The sequence below is a fragment of the Episyrphus balteatus genome, chromosome X (assembly GCF_945859705.1).
Source record: "Episyrphus balteatus chromosome X, idEpiBalt1.1, whole genome shotgun sequence".
NCBI classification, from domain to species: Eukaryota; Metazoa; Arthropoda; class Insecta; order Diptera; family Syrphidae; genus Episyrphus; species Episyrphus balteatus.
The window spans coordinates 6,209,162-6,229,142 of record NC_079138.1 but is presented as its reverse complement, the minus strand read 5'-3'; the positions used below and the strand labels follow the sequence as shown (position 1 = coordinate 6,229,142).

Genomic DNA, 19,981 nt, shown 5'->3' with positions numbered 1-19,981 from the left:
GAAATTTTTTTGCTTATTAAACAAAACTCATTCTGTGGTCCTTTTTTATATTTTTTATTTATGAACACTTTAGTGACTTGACCTAAAAATTGTACTTACGCAGGCCTGCAAACATTCTGCAGAAGTGTTGTGCTCATTAATGCAACAAAGCAGAAAGACGATTTTGCTAACGCAGATTTCCGACGTTTATGAAAACATCCAATCTTAAAGAAATAGATTTGTAATTTGTTTACCTGAATGCATAGACCTGTCCACCGTGATCTCATTTCTGTTAACCAAAACTTTTTTCTAGCCTTTGATCCGAAAATATCTGCTTTCAAATGTAAAAAAAAATATTCCGAGGGAACCGAGATTCAAAATAAGGCGCATTAATTGTGGTGACCAATGAGACACAAGTATGTATGTTATTCAATTGGTAAGTGTACGAATTGCAAAATCGCACTTCTGTAATTCAAAAATCTAATAGCGTTAGTTAGAAAGATTTAAAATGCTAATGTTAATAAGACTATGTAGCTCATGTAAAAAATACAAAATAAATTAACTTTCGAATAAATTCGAAGTAAGAATCGAGTTACGTAACAGGACTCCAGAACTCTTCATTCAGGTCCAATTCAAGAAAGAAACATCTTCCATTCCATTTTCGTTCAAGGGAAATTAAATAATTTTAAAGAAAACTTTTGTTGGGAGATTTTCTCATTTTGTTTCTGTTTATTTCATGAAGAAATCAATTATACAACTTATGAAAAGACAAAAAGGAAGAATTACGTTATTAACTCTACATTAAAGAAAAAGAGATAAATGAAAAAAGAAATTAAAAAAAAAAAACAAAAAAATGTTCTATTATATATAAAATAAAATACAATAAAAATAATTCAATAGTAATAAAATCAACTACTTATTCGTTTTTTTTCCTTTTTCTTTATATATATTTATATACAAAATTAAAAATTTGAACAAAAATTTTACGAACAAAAATATAATAATAATGATAGCAATTCTTAGCTAAAGTATGAACATTTAAAAAAAAATGTATGCATAAAAATAAAGTTATAATAATAATTAAACAACTTTTAATAATTTATATTCAAATTATATTTGTATATGTGACTTCTTTTGTTTTTTATTATTTATTTATTTTTTTTTTTATTTTTTTTTGTTCATCTTTTCAAGTCTAGTCAAGATGATCATTTAAGTGGGTTATTTTTGTTTTTTATTTATTTTTTATATTTTTCTGTACAATTATTACATAGTTTATTACAAGTTTCATTAGTTAAATTTTCAGTATTTTGTATTATTTTATTTTCTTGATAATGGTTATTGTATCGGTGTTGTTTTATATTTTTTGTCTTTAACAATAACATAATGATTATACACTACTTAAAAAAATAGATAAAGCAAAAAAATATAAATTTTAAAGAAACCAAAATGAACAATAAGCAAAATTGTTTTGCTTTTGCATTCTTTTTTTTTTAGTTTGTTTTTTTTTTTTTTATGTTCTTTTCATTTAAATATTTATAGTTGTTTATTTTTTGTTGGCTATACAATAATAGTAACAATGAAATGATTTATTTTATTTTATTTTTTATTTATTTTATTCATTTTCAATTTTTATCATTCGATAACTACATAAGGCAGAACGGTTAATAATTCATCATTATATGACCGTAGTTGTAACACTTCGTGCCACTCTTTAAATTGTTGTGTTCGAGCACAATTATTGCCATCTTCATCGACAACATCTTCATCGACGCGACGTATTCCTGTGCGATATTCTTCTTGAGCAACTAAATTATCAGAATCTTCATCATCATTATTTTGTTGTTCTGTTTTTGTTGTTGCAGCTTTTTCTGTTTCTCGCTTTTCATTTATTTGGACATTTCTGTTATTGTTTTTAATATTATTTATATTTATATTAATACTACCAACACTACTACTTTCTGGATTAATACGGATATTACTATTGTTATTAGTGGTTTCACCTAGTTCCACATCTATGTCTACTGAAGACATTATCACTGTTGATGGTTTTTCTTCGTCTTCTTCTTCTTCAACTATAACTACTTCTTGCGATAATGGTTGTTCAATTGTTTCAACATCAATGGATGTATCCTCTATTGTTGTTGTAGGTGATGATGACTGCTGCGGTTGTGGCTTTGATGTTGACTGGGTGGTTGCTGCTGTTGATGCTAATTGACTACCACCATAAACATTATACCTTGGATTTACATCATAATATTTTAGATAACCATCATTATTATCTACAAATGGCACGGCCGAAACTGTTTCATCTTTGGAATCATCACCACTGAGAGTTATGTAACCACCGCCGCTGCTACTATTGATAATATCGTGATGATGGCGATAATCTGAAGCTTGTTTGAGTTGCTGTTGACGTTGACGTTCTTCGGTCGATACATAAATATGATTAAAACTTCGCAAGAGGAAATTATTGCCCGACGGTAGTTCTGGTTGTTGAGTATCCTCCTCTTGATCGTGTTCTTCTTGTTTAACGACGCTTGATTCTTCTGTTTTGATTTCGACTTTAGGATTTTGTTTTTTCTTTTTATAACTTTCATCATCGTCATCAGATGTCGTCCATGAAGTAAACGCTGATGCAGACGATGAAGAATCCGAGGACGATGATGAGGATGATGATGAAGATGATGATGATGATGATGGTGGATTACCACCACCTCCACCAGGTCTCCTTTTACCTGGAGGCAATTTGGTTCTTCGTGGCCTTTTCCTCATCATTCTTGACTTGAGATTACCATTGCCACTACTTGAGCTTGTTGTATGTTCAGTATCACTATCGCTGCTATCTGTTGTGTCATCACCACTTGGATCTGTACAGTCGCTAGTGCAACTTTGTATTTCTAAAATCTTTGAACCACCTGAAGTGTGCAGTTCATAGGGGAAAAATAGTTGACGATGAAGTTTTTGGGCCTGTTCGATTCCTTCGCGAAGACGTTTCTTCAATTCAAGGCGACGAATATGTTTTTTTGTCAATTGAATCGATTCAAAGAGTTCAGCTTTTGTTATAAGTTCTTTTTGTTTATTGCTTTTTTCTTCATCATTTTCCATTTTATCTTCAGACTTTTCTTGGTTTTCACATTGTTGTTCTGCTTGGATTGGTGAAGAAATAGGAGCTGCAGCAGCAGCATTAGCAGCTACATTTTCTACTTCATCTTGTTGTTGTTCTTCTGCATTATCATTTTCGGCCATTGGAATCAATGGTAAGTTATTATTCCCGTTTGGTTCTTCATCATCATGATCGTTATCGCCATTCTTTTTTAAGTGAAAATTGTAAATAGCTACATCTGTTGCTTCTGGCAAAAAGAAATCGGGTTTGGTAACTAAATCGACAGTCTTTACTCTATTTAGATCGAGTAATTTTCCGAGTTCCAATTTGCTGCTTGAGTTATCGGCATCAGTACTACTAATTAAAAGACCATCAACTATCGGCGAAGATATTTTGGCATTTGCACTTTGAATTAACGATGCCAACGGCGGCGGAGCTGGTGACATCGATGAAGACGATGGTGAATTCGTTTTACTGGGTGTCTTTTTAATGGTCAGCACTATATGATTACTACCAGTTGTTGAAGATGTCATATCTCGTGTAACTACTTCATGGAAATCACCACAGTCTTCTTCGGCTTCTTCTTCATCATCACCATCTTCTTCGTCATAATCGTCTAGGACCTCTTCAAAATCATCATCTTCTGGTGGATCATCTTCTTCTTCAGTAATTATATCATTTTCTGAATGAACATGATAACAATCCGAGTCATTATCATCATCTAAGCAACTACTATCTGTCATACTGTTTGTGAGGCGTCTTGCTTCGCCATAATTGCCATTGACTATTTTAATACGTTTTATTAGAGGGGGAACTGTGGAGGTCAGGTGTTGCTGTTCCATGTTGGCTTCGTCTGCATCGAACTCAAAGACGTCTGTCAATGACGACAAATGTTTGCGTTTACGTTTCTCATGTTGTAAGTGTTCCAAGCGATGCTGCCGCAACTTCATATTAATTGAATTTTGATTTTGTTTTAAGCTTGAATTACTGCAACTGCTACTCCGTCTAGTCGCAATTGCTTCCACATCATTGACGACTTCAATATGCTGGAGGCTACTATTATTACTGCTTTTAATAAGTTTTGCGTCGCAACTTAAGCCGTTATCGTCATCACTTTTGATGATGCTATTATTGTTCATCAGATGTGGGACATTTCCGTTTACAATTAGAACCGACTGTTTTGCATCTGCATCGATAGAAGTGGGTTGTGGTATATCATTACCCACATCTTGTAGTGGTTTTACTGATTCTAAATTATCTTCGGGCGAAGAAGATGTTATGAGAGTCTTAGTAGCTGGACTATGCTGTTGCACTTGAGGATGCGGACGAGGACTTGTTACTGTTTCCTCGGTGTTTGATTGTATTTTTACACTTTCAACATCAATTTCCATTGCGATTGAAGGAGTAGTACTCTCCGTCGCTTTATCTTCAAACAATGTTGGTGCACCTTGATTATTGTTATCTTTTATAACGGCTGCTTCTGCTTCATCACCATTGATTTTAGTTATTTTTATTTTCTTTTTCGTTTTGCCTTTCTCATTTGATGATTTTTTGCTTTGCTTCTTGTTGGTATCTTTGCTGTTTTGATTTTTTGCTGCCTTTTTCTTTAATTTTCTATGATAATGATGCAAATGAAAGTGTTGCCGTCTATGAATATTAGCTACGCCCAGGAAAGGCAGCGGCGGTGGTTTATCAGACTTTTTGTTTGTATTTAGATTAGGTTTGAAATTTTTTGTAAATTTTACGTAGCTCAGATCCTTTGGTATTCGTTCTTTGACTAAACAACCATACTTTGGCACAACATTTGCATATAGACTATCATTTTCCAACTTAACACTTTCATCGACATCGATAGCGATATTATTAGGTGGAGTTGAATGATCCCAATTACCGTTGACATTCGGTATGTAACAATTATGTAACGCATTTATATGAAATTTGGTAATTTGATTTGTTTGGATATCATAACGTTGCTTGGCTTCGCAAGCTGAATCTTCGACAACTTCATAAGTTGGAAAATTCAAATACAAAGGCATCATTTGATCTGAAGGTTGTTCTGGCTGTGGAGGTGCTAAAGTTTGTTGCTGTTGTTGTGAAACTGGCATTTTATTTAGCCGATCTTTCTGTTCGGACTGAGATTTAATTTTCAAGTGTTCCTCTTTGCTTTTAGAAGTTTCATCTTCATCTGCGTTTTCTTGTCGATCGCTTTTCTCTTGAAGCTCTTTTAATGATGATGATGACTTGTCTTCATGACGAGTTGATATAATGCCGTTTTTAGTTTTACTAGCCGCTTCTACAAACATATGCAACGGATCATTATCATCATCGAAATCAAGATCAAATATCGATTTGGTTGGTTTCATTTGATGAATTGTCGCCGTTTTTGGAGGCACAACTGGTGATGTAACGGTTGATACGGGTGCTGATTGTGAGTGATGAGGCAGATTAGGAATAGGGGAGGAGAGTGATCTTAAAGGTGGTGGTGCTTCTATTGGTTGTGGTGGAGGTTGCAGAGCTGCTATGGGAAGACTAACCGATATAATAGGTTCTTCGTCGTCTTCATTTTTAATAGCACCCACATTTTCTAACAAATTTAGACTATTTTCTGTTTTGACATCGACATCGACTTTTACAGGAACTTCTGGTGGAATTTCACGCAAAGAACATGTACATGGGACATCTTCATAAGCTTCCCAATCGATTTTCTGAGGGTCAACCGGTGGCAGCTGAGCCATTAGTTCTTTTATTTGTTCTTCAATTGATGATGTTGCAGCAGCAGTCCCCATAGCACTACCACAGTGGGTTGCTGCTTCAGATTTTTTAATTATATCATGCGAGGGCTCTGATGTATTTGTATCACTATCAGATTCATAGAGTTCTTCTGTCAAATAAAATATAAAACAATTAGAAACATTCTTTTGTTGCTATAAAATTATCTACAAACCTGCAGCTATGCTATTATTTGATGCATTTTTTTCTGGAGTAGAACGAGCTGCGGTTGATGTAGTGGCATTTGTAGAATTAGCATCAGAGGTCCTTGGCGAATGCAATGAAGGTTCTAAAAAAAAATATCACAATGAATAAATTTGAGTTTTTGTTTAAGAATTAAAAATATCTTACCCGAACACGACGATGCAGGACGGGATGTACCAAACCAGTTCATAAGAGTTGGAGATGATGTTGCTGATCCCATTTTGCGACTTTGAATGTCGATAAGCAATTCTCTTGTAGTTTTGACTTTTTTACTAGAGCCCAAAGCTGGGCTCATAAGAAATTGTGAATTTAATCCAGCTGATTGTGCCAAAACTGAGTCAACTCCCTTCGATCCTTTTTTTCGACCCCGTTTTTTGGGAACTTTTTGTTCAACGGGTGGTGAAGAAAGAGCAACAATTGGTAGCACTGAATTAGGTGTTGAGGGTTTGCTGCTCAGAGAGGCATTTAGTGAACGCTGATTGGCAGATGCAAAAAGCTTTACATTGTGTTCCTTAGATGAGTATTGGTGTTGTGGTTTTGATGCGTTACTTATTACATCTTTGGGAAATTTAATTTCTTGTTGCGTCGGTTTCTCATTGGAAGACTGTTTTTGGTGATGTGTTGTTTGTCGTAAATCATCAATAGTAATCATGCTTTGACTATCCTGATTTACAACATCAACCAAATCTAATTGCGATGTTCGACTATTTGATGAACTTTCATTGGAATTTCGACTAAATGGAAGAAATGCAGAAGTTGTTGTTGTTGCTGTACCGCTGACACCTGCTGTACTATTAATTACAACTTCATTGCTACCACTGATACCACCACCAGGTGATATGACAGACATATTATTCTCTCCTCGTGCAGCAGCTGTTTCTATTGCTGCTGCTGTTCTCCCTCCACCTCCCGCTCCACCTCCTCCACCTTTGTAGTAACTCGAACTAGATTCAACTTCAATACTACCGGCAGAATTGAGTTTAAATTTACCAGCAAAAGTTAAGTCACCGTCTGGTTTATCACGTCCAGTCGTTGAATCAGCTGGTTGATTGTCTTCATTTGCAGTCGATGAAAATCGGTCTGTTCCACCGCCAACACCAGATCCAGCTGGAAAAATGCTCATCGAGCTATTCGACAGTGACAAATACTCTTGAATGCCTGATATAGGAAAAGCAATTCGTGACGATTCGTCAATTGTCGGTTGAAAATGTTCAGACTCTGTAACTAATTCAACACGTTCATTCGAACGTTGTTTTTTTTCTTTTCTTAATCTTTTGTTGCTACTACTGTTGCTTGATATTCCGATTGCAGCAGATGAAGTACGTCCACCATTAACAGCACTACTTGTGCCACCACCCATAGCATTGATGGTAGTGCTACTGCTGACCACTTCAGTCACTTCAGCGAAATTTGAACTTGAATTCGAATCGTGAAGATCAATGGTTGATGTTATAATTTGATTTCGCGTTGATGGATGATGAGGAGCTGAAAACCGTTCTGTCGTCGTTTGATCATGGGTAAGATTCTCAAAAGCAATTGGACTACTCAAATGATCCATAAATGTCATCACGACTGGAGAATTGCGCTCTTTTCGTTTCATCGATTTGTGTGTGCGTGGCGAGGAAACTCCAGCTACAATGGTCTTGGGTATACCTGATGCTCCACCTCCTGGGGCAGACGACACCGATGGTTGCGATTGATTATGGTCGTCATCGACTGTAATTGATGCCAGCACTTTGGGACTTAAAGCGGACGAAGAATTTGCTTGCTTTGGAGCGTTATTAGCGTTAAATCCAACTATAAGATTTTTGAAACTTGTTGGATGTTTTACTTTGTTTGCTGTTGCAGTTGCAGTTGTGGCTGGCAAACTATTATTTGTTATGTTTCGATTGGTTGGTTTTCCTAGAGCACCATTCGATCTACTTCCAATTATTGTAACATCAGCTGCTGCTCCTGCTCCTCCTGTTACTGATTTTTTATTAAACTTAAAATTGGCACTTCCTGTATTGCTGATGCTACTACTACCCCCACCCGTTGCTGGAGTTGTATTGGTTGTCGTTGTTGTTCGACTAAAATCAACACCAATCGAAGACAAAGAGTTATCAAAATTTTCACCCAACAATTGTGTGTTTGTGTTTGGTGATGCTGGTTGCGATGCACTCGACAAAGCTGGTTTAGGCACTGGCTGTTGTGTTGGAGTTGATTGTTGGGTAACTGATGTACCTGTTCCAGTTCCACCAGCAGCTTCAGTTTGTGCCTGTGAAGTAATTCCAAACATTTCTCTCCATTTCTTGAGCAGATTCTTAGCCCGTATTGCAAGAATATTGCTTTTATTGCGTCGACGCAATTGATTGATGTGCTTTGCAAGTCTGGTGGTTTCCAATTGTTCTTTTGTAATCGTTGCTCCTTCGAGCGCTGATATGACTGCAAGAACTGTATCCATGTTAACGACCTGCAAACAAAACGTAAAAGTGTTTTTTTAAAAATAATTTATAGCGCTTCTTTATTTATTTTATACTCACATCATAATTCTGATCTAGGGCTTGTGTTAATCGAACCGTCAAATCAAGAATCAATTTGTTGCTCATTTAAAAATGAATTTAAAAAATAATAGTGTTGTATTATGTGTGCGGATGGTCGTTCGGTGGTGGTGATTTCACCTGCCGAAGCGTGATATGACACAAACCTTATTTTTTATATGTTTTTTTTTTTTGTTTTTTGGTTTTGTTAATATATTTTTCTTATACAAAATGAATGAGAGTTGCAACAACCTATGACTTATTTTCTTCCTCCGGTGTTACTTGAATGCTTTACTGTCTTCCTTTATTTTTCTTGTTCTCTTGTGTTGATTCTTACTAACAAAATAATATATATATATTTTTTCTTTTGCTGCAAATGGGTGATGGAATGTTGCTCTGTAGAACTCTATCAGGAGCGTTGTCGCTTTCTCAAGATTTTTCTTTCTATATTAAAAAAAAATTAATAATAAAAGACAAAATTATTACAGAAAATGTTCAAACAGTTTTAATGCAATTGTTTCGGTACTTGATTATCACATTTCAAAAAATTAACAATATTTTTTACAATGCTTCCTTATAAAGTTAGTGAGAAGTAGCTGAAGTCGTTGATTAGAGAATTCAAGCAAAGTTTGCAGATTTACTTGTTTAATCTTAATGCGCATACAAAATATCAATGATTCCTTGAAACTCAGAATCTTGACATAGGTTAAAATAGGTTTTTCCAAATTAAACCAGTGCCCACGTTCTGTAACTTTTATCACTGGCGATAAAATATTTGAATGATTTTAAAATCCATCAAATCTCATCAAAATAAAAGAAATTTCGTGCCAGATCACAATTCCTTGATTCATAAATTCTTTATTTATGGAAGAAAATGGATTTTAGAGACTTTGAAACAAGTTTATTGCTAGTGATAAAGTTACAGAACAAGAGCCCAGATTGTTGTGATGTTACTTTTTTTTGCGTCGGTCTCTGAGTCAGTTTTTCTCTCCTCCTTTCTATTTTTTCTTTCAGTGTCCAATCCTAAATCCTTTTTTTTTTTAATCATTATTAACAGCTTTTCTGTAGTTTAGGCTCAACTTTATTTACTAACAAATAAATGGGCCATTTACAGAATCAGTAATTTAACAAGAATTGTTGTCAGATAAAACCATCTTAATAGAGGAGATGCATTTGCTTCATTTTTATAATAATTTTTTTTTAATTAAAACCATAAAGTAGTAGCAGTTACTTTTGACAAAAAAAAACATTTATGCATCTATTCAACAAGCAAGATCACAGCTCTTAGAGACTACTCGAAAACATGAGTAAAAATTTTCAAAAAATAAAAAATCGTTAGCATCCATGATGAACGCTGAAATTTGTGAGATAAGATCATGCGGAGAGAATTGCAAGTCGAGATCTGAATGGGTCATCTGTGAATGGCTTATTTTTGCACAAACCAAACGCTCATGGCCACTATTTGTGAACAAGATTTTAAGGACAATTGAACTCAAATAATGTAAACATTGCATCTAAAGGACACACAAAATAGTGAAAAAGTGTATTTTTAATCATTTGACTTTATGGTTAGGAATGAAACAAAAAAAATTTAGTAGTTTAATTGGGCTTTTTTGGTCTATTTGGTTGACCAAATCGTCCTCTGGAAGACTTTTAGATTTTTTTAATTTCAACATTCAACAAAGATGTGTATTCTCGACCAGATCAAGAAAACTTATTGTTATTAGTCAAAATTCTATCAAGAGCTGAGTTTAGCTTCTTTTCTTTTCCGCAGTTGGGTATTATGTTTGTTAAAATGCAATATTCTACTGCTCATAATTGCTATATGCATATAAAAATACACACAACTTGTGAATAATATAAAATTGTGTGAGAAGGTGATGGGAATGATTTTGCAATGATGGTCGTTTATCATACTGGAGAAAAAAAAAAATATGTAGTTAAGAAAAAATAGTGATCTTTCAACATCATCCAATACGCGTGTATACATTTTCAGTTTTTTTTTTTTTTTAAGTTTTTAGTCTAGTTAGGAAGTTTACTTCTGTCATGCTTCATCGGCACTTTGGAGGGAGCTCTTCACCTCTATCCAAAGCCACCGCGCCGCGCCGCGCACACCCAATCATGTCAGTTGTGAAATGACGAATGAACAAGAAATATACCTTCACAGGTTGTTTTTATTAGCCAAATCACCCCTTTAAAAACAATACCATTCCACACAATTTATTTCTCATAGCTTATCGTCTTCAAACTTTAAATATTCATATTTTAATTTGTTTTCTTCAATTCAATGATTTCTCTTTCTAAATATGATAAAAGTTAGCTTGTCAGTAAGATAATTGAATCGAACGAGGACGTCAGCAGTTCCTAAAACTTTTAACGCTTTAAAAAAAAATAGATATGCAAAAAGGTTTTGTATTAAAAATATTTGATGCGCGAAGAAGGGCTGAACTGCAGAAAAAATCATTCGCAGGCATAGAAAATTTAACTGTCTTCACACGAAAAAGGTGTGACACACACCAAATTCATAAAAAAAAAAATAATAAACGCTATAAACAAGACAAGACTGACTCAGCATATTGAGTATTTTCGTATGAATTTTAATAAACAAAAAGTATCAACATTTTAAACAAAAAATACCATTAGGTTTGCATTTTATCGTAGATATAAAGCTGCTATTTTCTTAATTACTTTATTCAGTTTCAGTGTTGTTCCCTACATTTTAGTGAAGAAAACTAAGGGTAGACCAAAAACATCTTGTAAATACACAATTCTCAGTTTAACTTCAATAGATTTCCACCAAGGTGGGTAGGTAGGTATATAAACTTTTATTACCCATTGGGATACCAATATAATAACAGTATTCTTTTCAGATGAAGACAAAAATAAAAAAAAAAAAAACACCCCTAAAAAGGACTTAAGACCGCTCAAGAACCAGCCAACAAAAGACTCCCTAATGCAAAGACAGCTGATTGATAAAATTGATGGACTTAGGATTCAGGTGGAACAAAAATAAAATGAAAAAGAGAGAGACTAGGTAGTTTGTAATTTTGTTCCACAAAAAAATGTATTCAAAACAAAATTCAATGACCTGATTTCTAAACTGGAAAGTAAAATTAAAAAAAAAAAAAAAACAAATCCAACTAATAATGCCACATGGTAACCCAAAAGAACAACACGGGCACGTGCTTTTGCTATATTTTGTTTTATTCGAGATTAATTTATCATGCATTGGAAATAAATTTACAACACAAATCAACAAAAATATAACCTGTAACTTGACAACAAGACGACGACGTAGCGACGTATTAAAACAATTGGTCTATTTGCAGAATTCAATTCGAATGGGTTTCAATTTTCTTTTTCTCAAGAATTCCTTGAATGAGAAATGAAAAAAAAATTTAATACACAAGTACTAAATGAATAAGGTACAAATATTAAGATAAATCAAAATGTATCTTTTCGATTTAGTAAGTTGGGTTACTTGTTGTTGTGATGGTGTAACCTTTTAAGATATATAAAAACAAACCAAACCAAATCAATATATTACGCTTTTGAAAATACTGAATCAAGTTAAATATACTATTATCTCTGTCTTTCTCCTTTCTCATCTCGTCGCAAAGATGATTAGATATTATGATTTTTCATAAAGACACAATGAAATGACGGGAAGCTAATTAAAGATCTGTGTACTCTGTCCTCCATGTATACAATATAAATCGACGTTGCACTACTTTTCATCCCATTCCCATCCCTATCCCAAAAAATGTTGACCTCATATTCACACACAAAATACAAATCACAGTAGACGACAAAAAGATTTTTGTTTTTTTAATTTTGTGTTAATATTTTTAAATTTTTATGACAACAGCCTTTTTTTTGAGAATAAATGAAAATATCATTTATTGGTATATTTACAGTTTAAACTATGAGTATTAAGGGATGACTTATAAAGAAAAGAGGTGTATCATTGGAATCAACAACTTTTGTATTGCATATAAAATGTTATCATAATGAAATTTAGCAATAAATTTGGATTTGGTGTGGCGTCAAGTGCGCCGAAAAATAAATAAACCAACAAAAAATAATCTTACGTTTTGTATGCACTAAGAATCTTATAATGAAAAAAAAGGAGGGTAAGAGTTAATACGATACTAAGAAAATCAGTGTTCGTTCAAGAGATTTAACTACAACTCATATCTATAATGTTGCCCATAAAAATTATCCTGCTGCTGACTTCCTAATTAAGTGCATTTTTGTAATGGATTGTCAAAGTGCTTCAATTTTTGAAGCAAATTCATTAGAAAAAAGTGAAAGCAAATTCGTGTAAGTAATGGAATTTGTAAAGGAAAAAAAACGGAAAAAGAATCTCCGCTTTATTTGACGGTAGCTGAAATCAGGCTTGCAAATAAACTGATGAAACAGTAGTCTCAGAAAATCGCACCTCATTACTGTCCTATTTATTGAAGACGCCTTTTTTGGACATCAGATAAAAGTTTTGGCCCATGTTATGACTTGCGAATCGCTATTAAAAAATTGGCGAATCTAATAAATTGAGTAAAATACAAGCTATTCGTTGTCTTAAATATGAATTTTATTTGCAAATTTTTTACTTGCGATACAGGTATTTACTTTTTGTCAAGATATGCATTTGTAAACAAATTCAAACCTGAGATGATAGAGAATGCCAAAAATGTAGGCCTCGCAATTCTGTTACACAAAACAAATTTCTCAGTTCCCCCTCCAAACTTAGTGTGTAGAGCTTTTAAGGGACTCTGTAGATGGAATTATATTCCGTAGAATCGAAAATAAAGACTTAGCTGATTGAAGTGAATCCAGCTGCTTATTTTATAAGGTTAATTTTTGATATTTGTAAAATCCTACTGACTTATCTATCCGCAGTAAGATTTTCCAGATACTATCAACATTCAACAAAGATTTATACTCAAGTACCAAGATCAAGAAATTCTATCAGCAGTTCGATTTACTTGTATTCTTTTCGGCAGCTGTGTGATGTGTGTTGGTATAACATATAAACTCATACACTGTGGATAGGAATAACTATGATCAAAAAGCACATCTAATAAAATTACATTGTATAAATTTTCCACCTGTGACGATGGAATGCCAACAATGGAATCTGGCTGGATGTGAACCCAGATCATCTGGCGTGTGAAAGTTCATCACTAACGTTCTGTAGCTCTTACCTTTATAAAAAAAAACTTATGTGAAAGTTCAACAAAACTTCCAATTGGAGCACTAGAAGTTATTAGTGTTTATAACTACGAATTTTTTAACTTAATATATTTCCTGAATGTTTAAGAGCTTCAAAAACCTTTATAGATAGTTTCATATAAATTCCTGAAACATAGTCTTTCTTCAAATGTGCGCCCATCTTCCACTTCATCACAATACATTCGACTATAACGTGGCCATATATTTTTAGTAAATTATCTTACAAAGGATATTCAATCCTAACTTCTATTACGGATGTCATTTAAAAACAACAACAACAAAACGACTCTGTTAAGAATCGTCGAATGGTGTTTTAGAAAAATATTAGAACTACACAGCCACTAATAAAACCAAAAACGTTTTTTTAATAATCCAATTGTGGCCTCTAGAGTGAAATATTCAGAATGTTCGGTTCAGTGTATCATTAGTGGAAAAGAAGATTCAACGATGACGAGCCGCTTTACAGCGACATCGACCTGGTCACAAAGCTAAAAATACAGTGACAGCATGAACACCGATGCAATATCCCGACGGATTTTCTTATCCAACCTCAATGAACAAAGTTTGCAAAGGAAGACCTCATCTAAGTTGGAGTGTATTATTGTAAAGGAAATCAGTTGTTTTTAAAGAATAAGTCATTTTAAAGAAGAACCAAAGGATACTTTGTATGAAAATCATTTCGTCAGAAGCATGTGTATCGCACACATGCTTTAACATAAGGTACACAAAACCTTTCTTTGTGTTCGAAAGGATGAACTGAACACACAAACTATAAGCAATAAGGCTCAAAAAAGTCGGTAGTAAAGAACAAAAAAAAAAAAAAAAAAAAAGACTTTGCATCAGCTATGTATGTACCATAATTTTTCAAGAAGCTGCAATTACAGCTTGCAGTTTCAGCTAATTTTCCAATTATGCGTTTTTCTTCCTATTCCCTACAAAATATCGATATAATCTGGTATGAGAATGGTATTTTTAAACATGAAAACCTTACTTAAATTAATTCGATTAGAGTACGACCGCAATACGAAGAGCTGGTTATCTATCGGAATGGCAATATGGTTTCAGGAAGGGGCACTCCACAATATACGTGATTGAAGATGTGATAAAAGTCTCCCAAATCGCCCTCGAGGGAAACTATTCCTCAAGGAAAATAGTGTTGCTCATCTCGCTAGATTTCAGGAACGCCTTTAACTCGGCCAAATGGAGCGATATGCTCAATGAACTTAAGAACCGAGAACTAATCTACCAAATTAGACAGCCTCGAATGAGAAATATCAACTCTGGAGCAGCACAAGGACATGACCTGTGTAACATCTCCTACAATGATTTTCTGTGCATGGATATGCCTGAAGATTTTTACCTTGTTAGGTATACTGAATGCATTACGACAGTGATAGTTGAAAACGATACAGAATGTGCTCAATGGAAATTCAACCAGACTCACTAGAGTGAACACGGACTTAGCGTGGTAATTGCAAAACCCGAAACTTCAAACTCACTTACTGGCAGCACATTAAGAACTCCGCGGAACGAGTCTCAAAAGGCACAGCTTCACTTAACATGGCAAATATAGGCAACTCATGCTATTCTCCTTTATAGTAGCCAGCTCCTATCGCACAGCGTCAGAGCCAGAGAGAGTGACGCCAATAGATTTTCTGGCAGCACAAAGAAAATACGTCTACAGAAAGAAAGCTGAAATCGGAGTGAAGGCAGCCATAAAAGAAGCAAAAGCGCTTACACAGTAGAAGTGGCAAGAGCGATGGGCAGAGCTACCTTCGTAAATTAAAAAAAAAAAAAGTCAAAACGACGATTTTAAGAATAAAAAAGAGGCCTAAGTCAAAAAAGGTTTAATATAAAATACTTGACAGAGTCGCACGGAATTGCTGATATACTTTTAGTCGCTAATAATTCTGACAACAAAATTCAATTCTGGATATCTGAATTTAAGAGTTGGAGAGTTAAGGCTCTCCCAAACTAATAACGACTGCCTTTTTTTTCCGTCGACGTTAAAGTGTGAAATTTATGTCTCCTGCCAATAACATTGTTTTGCTGTCGACGTTGAGGTGTGAAATTATGGTTACGATAGCATACGACTTTCCAACGCAATCGCGAAGGAGAGGTAGGCCCAAGAGCTCATGGAGAAGATAAATGCAACGACAACTGCATTCAGTTAGACATGGAACAATTCAAAACCGAGAAGCCTGCCGACGTTTCCTGAGGTCAACCCGGCGAACCCTACATGTGGAGCCATAATGTGAAGCAGTAGAGTGGGAGTTCTTAATACCGTTTCTCTTCATAATAGTACTATAGAAATATATATGTATGTATACAATTGTGGCAAGAGCAATAGGAGATGGAAAGCAGAGGTCGCTGGACAGTGAGGTTCATCAGAAATATTTCCAAATATACATAGTAATTGGAAATACGTTGATGTGAACTACTATGCCATCCATTTTCTTCACCGACACGGATATTTCTGTGGCCACAATCAATAACCGCTTAATGCATTCATGCATTCCATTTATAAGACAACATCTCATCTGCTAATTTTTTTTAACTATGAAAAAACGATAAATTAAAACCATTTAGATGGAGTAGGGAAAAGATTGGGTAAATTAAAAAATGTCCAACATTATAAAACTACCTAAGTTTTTTTTTTTTTCTTTTCTGAATTGTCTGATTTAACGGTTTGGGCCAGAGGGTAAAAGGATTTTAGAATTAAAGCCGGTATTTTATTAGTATACACGAGCCCGGCACACGGGGACATATCATGGGACAACGCCACAAAAATATCCTTATGCATTTCTCTATTTCCCTTACAGTTACAGAAAAAAAAAACTACGATTTAATTTCTCCAGAAATATTATTATTGTTATTAATTTTATTAAATAGTAAATAAATTACAAATTCAATAATAAACTCTCCAGAAATAATAATGACAAGATTTGGAAAAAAAAAAGAAATACTTGATCCCGAGACATTTACTTAAATTTAAGGTCCTTGGTGAATATTGGTTGAAAAAAATTCCTATATCCCCTAATTTTGTATAATTTTTTTTTCCTCTTAGAACTGAATTCATTTACATTTCTGATATCACAGAGAAAAAGAGAATTAGCAAGTACCTATATTAAATAAAGGTACATTAATTTAAATCTTCGAAATGTGTAGATAGACTCCAAAGAAAGGTAATCCAGATTTTCTCATCAACAACTGCACCCTGGGGTGTGTGGGGTTCATTTCTAGACTTATGTTGGGCTATTTATCGTTAACATATTTTTTTCTGGTGGAAAATGTAGTAAGGCAGTAAAAATAACAAAAAAAAAAAAGGAAAAGAAAAGAAAAAATCATTGAAAGTGTTTACCATTCTTGTGGTCATTTTTAGTTGCGGCGGGGTCCTGCTGCCTGCTGATTTTGATTCCTTAATCAAATCAAGTATTGTACAGGAAAGGAACAAACAACAACAACAACTGTCTGTAAATGAAAAGTCAATCGCGAGCGACACGCACATTACTTATCTGCAACATAATTATGACATTTTTTTTTAATACTTTTGCGTTGTTGTTGCTTGCTGTTTGTTGAAGAACTTGAACGACGACACAAAAAAAAATGAATAGAAAAACGAAATAGCACCACATATTCAATCCACTTTCGTGATACAGTGAGAGAGAGAGAGGGAGAGAGGTAGACAAAAATAAATAATTTTTTTGAAAGGGTTGTAAATCTATATGGAACAGAATTGAATTACTCGCAGATTTTCGCAAATCATTCATACAATTTGGAGATTTCTTTTTTCTTATCATGAAATAATACTTAAATGCAAATAAATTACAATTCGATTAAAGGAAAATAAAAAGTAAGCAGGCATAATCACATTCACTCAATTTTTTTTTTTTTTTCATTTCTTCGCAAAATAAGGGCAGTAGCTTGCACACTTAGTTTAAAAAAAAAATATACACCGAAAGTTCACAAACAATTAACACACACTATAGTAGAAAATAGAGAAGGTGAATGGTGGTAATAGTGAAACAAAAATAACACTCTCTCTTTCACAATCATTATTTTTAAATTTAGAGAGCAAGAAATGCAAGTATGAATTTCTCTGTTCTACTCTCTCTCTCTCATTAGGGTGTAATTTGTTATATTATATTTTCAATTGGTGACGGTGTGTGTGTGTGTATTATTATCTTGTATGCCAGCTAGCCACACGGCACATCGGGTATCGGAACACACAGTTGCTGTTACTGTAGTTGTCATCGTTGTCAACCAAGAAGACTTCATGTCGTCTCTTGCTCGATCATAATTTCCCATGGATAATAAATTACAATTGGTTGGAGGTTGAAAATTGAGAAAGATGAACGAAACGACTGAAAGATTTTTGGATTTTTTCTCTCCAGTCCACACTAGAAAACTTGCTTTTTCCACATTCAGACGAAAGAATGTAAAAATTTTTCCTTTATTTTTAGTGTGAATAAAAAAAAACATGTACCGAAACAATATTCATATTAATTTCTTGCAAAGAAAAATTACCGTTTAATATATAAATTATTTTTTATTTGAGGGGTATTAGGCGGTTGGTTTGAAGAAAAGAAATTTATTATTTTTTTTTTTTTATAAAACGGCGAATTTTTTTTTTTTTGTTTTAAATTTCGCTTTCTGGCTGTGTTAACTCGTCTCGTGCGAAAGAGTTTGTCGCGTAATGGCGGACGTGAAATTTACACCAACCCATTCAGCCAGGCAGTTTCGTTGCATTCCTTCGAAAAGAAGAAATGTAACTACACAGAAAAAGCCAACACAGAGTAGTAGACTTTTTGAGTATTTCAGTTCCGTTTTGCAAAATGGAATTATTTGATAATGGAATGAAGTGGAATTTAGATTGATTATTTGAACAGGGATGTTATATAGAAAATTTATCATTATAATAGCTATAGCTCTGTTCCTTTGGGAGGTGGCAAAGTACTACTAGTAGTTTACTAGCGATTTTCAATGGAACGCACTTACAACGAATTCAATAATAGCCCTCTGTTCCATTGGAGATGGTAGTCTACTGATAGTAGATGTTTTGGTTAATTAAGTACTATCATCTACTCATGCTCTTCTTCCCGAGTAGATACGATTTGTATTGAATTCGTTGAAAGTGCGTTCCACCTTTGCCACCTTCCAAAGGAACAGGGCTAATACAAATCGTATCTACTCGGGAAGAAGAGCATGAGGATTTAGATAGATAGATAGATAGATAGATAAGTTCTTTATTTTTTCAAATTTTCTTATAAGTACAATATTTCATAATAAAAGAAATACAAAGCATGGCTTTATAAGCCGTCTGCCGGAAAAAAAAAACTAATTAAACAAAAAAAATACAATATTTGAGTAAAAAGAGATAATATTTCACAAAATAAAGTTTCATAGTTAAAAATATGTAAATATAAATATTAAAGAAAAGAAAAAAAAAATTTTTTTTTTTTTAATTATTATTTTCATCATAATGTGACTTTTAGTTTAGTCAAAACAAAAAAAAAGAAACTTTGAACCATACGGAATAATGCCCATCATAAAAGTACATTTTGATATATATATAGTATACAAAAGCAATAACAGGTAGTTGTATGTTCATGTTCAATTTAAAGTGTAACTTTTAGTTTAGTCAAAACAAAAAAATTAAGAAAAAAGAAATATATTGGTGGTGGGCTTTTAGTTTATCTAAAACAGATAATAATTTATAAGTGAGAAAAAAAAGCAAAAAAAATAGGAAGAAGAACTGCATATTTCTGATTTTTTTTTTTTTTTTTTTTTTTTTCTAATTTAAAGGGCTTTTAGTTTGGCTAAAACGAAAAAAAAAGGAGATGATACAATTACTTTAACATCTTGTTACAACTCAAAACAAATTCAAAATTCATGAGGATTTATGATAGTACTAGGTTAACAAATATATCTACTGTTAGACAACCACCTCTAATGGAACGGAACAGGGCCAGTTGTACAAACGTGGTTCAGCCTCGGATCAGGAATTTAACCCACCGATTTCGGTGGATTAGCTGCGGGTCAACTTCGGTTCAAGCATGGATGTGGCTATTTTTACATATGTGGACCGTGCAGGGGTGCTAAACCGGAACCTTACCACTGATTTCAGAAGATAAAAGTTGCTGATCCGTGGATCAAACATCTGTACAACTGGCCG

General features: G+C 33.7%; 1 protein-coding gene and 1 long non-coding RNA gene across 5 annotated transcripts; one reads left to right on the top strand and one right to left on the bottom strand.

The window, feature by feature from the left end:
* Window positions 1-1,598: 1,598 nt before the first annotated feature.
* Window positions 1,599-18,586, bottom strand: LOC129920484 (mediator of RNA polymerase II transcription subunit 26-like). 4 transcript variants are annotated; one of them, XM_056001717.1, is made up of 7 exons: window positions 18,334-18,586; window positions 17,355-18,257; window positions 17,168-17,277; window positions 8,578-9,018; window positions 6,203-8,507; window positions 6,027-6,140; window positions 1,599-5,963 (listed from the first exon to the last, which is right to left on the bottom strand). In XM_056001717.1, the coding sequence occupies exons 4-7, from the start codon at window positions 8,641-8,643 to the stop codon at window positions 1,612-1,614; spliced, it is 6,837 nt and encodes a 2,278-aa protein (XP_055857692.1). In that variant the 5' UTR covers window positions 8,644-9,018; window positions 17,168-17,277; window positions 17,355-18,257; window positions 18,334-18,586; the 3' UTR covers window positions 1,599-1,611. The 4 variants fall into 4 exon arrangements, with proteins under 4 accessions (XP_055857692.1, XP_055857691.1, XP_055857690.1 ...); XM_056001716.1 differs by having other exon boundaries at window positions 17,168-18,257; XM_056001715.1 differs by lacking the exons at window positions 17,168-17,277; window positions 17,355-18,257.
* Window positions 10,641-11,518, top strand: LOC129920485 (uncharacterized). The gene is made up of 3 exons (XR_008773256.1): window positions 10,641-11,217; window positions 11,272-11,383; window positions 11,445-11,518. It is a non-coding gene; the product is annotated as an uncharacterized LOC129920485 (long non-coding RNA).
* Window positions 18,587-19,981: the final 1,395 nt, after the last annotated feature.

Bases quoted from the DNA above. Each gene is read 5' to 3' on its own strand.
- LOC129920484 (XM_056001716.1), bottom strand. From the start codon at position 8,643: ATGAGCAACAAATTGATTCTTGATTTGACGGTTCGATTAACACAAGCC. The intron at 8,508-8,577 runs GTGAGTATAAAA...TTTTGTTTGCAG, and splicing joins CCCTAGATCAGAATTATGAT to GTCGTTAACATGGATACAGT. The intron at 6,141-6,202 runs GTAAGATATTTT...ATTTTTTTTTAG, and splicing joins TCCTGCATCGTCGTGTTCGG to AACCTTCATTGCATTCGCCA.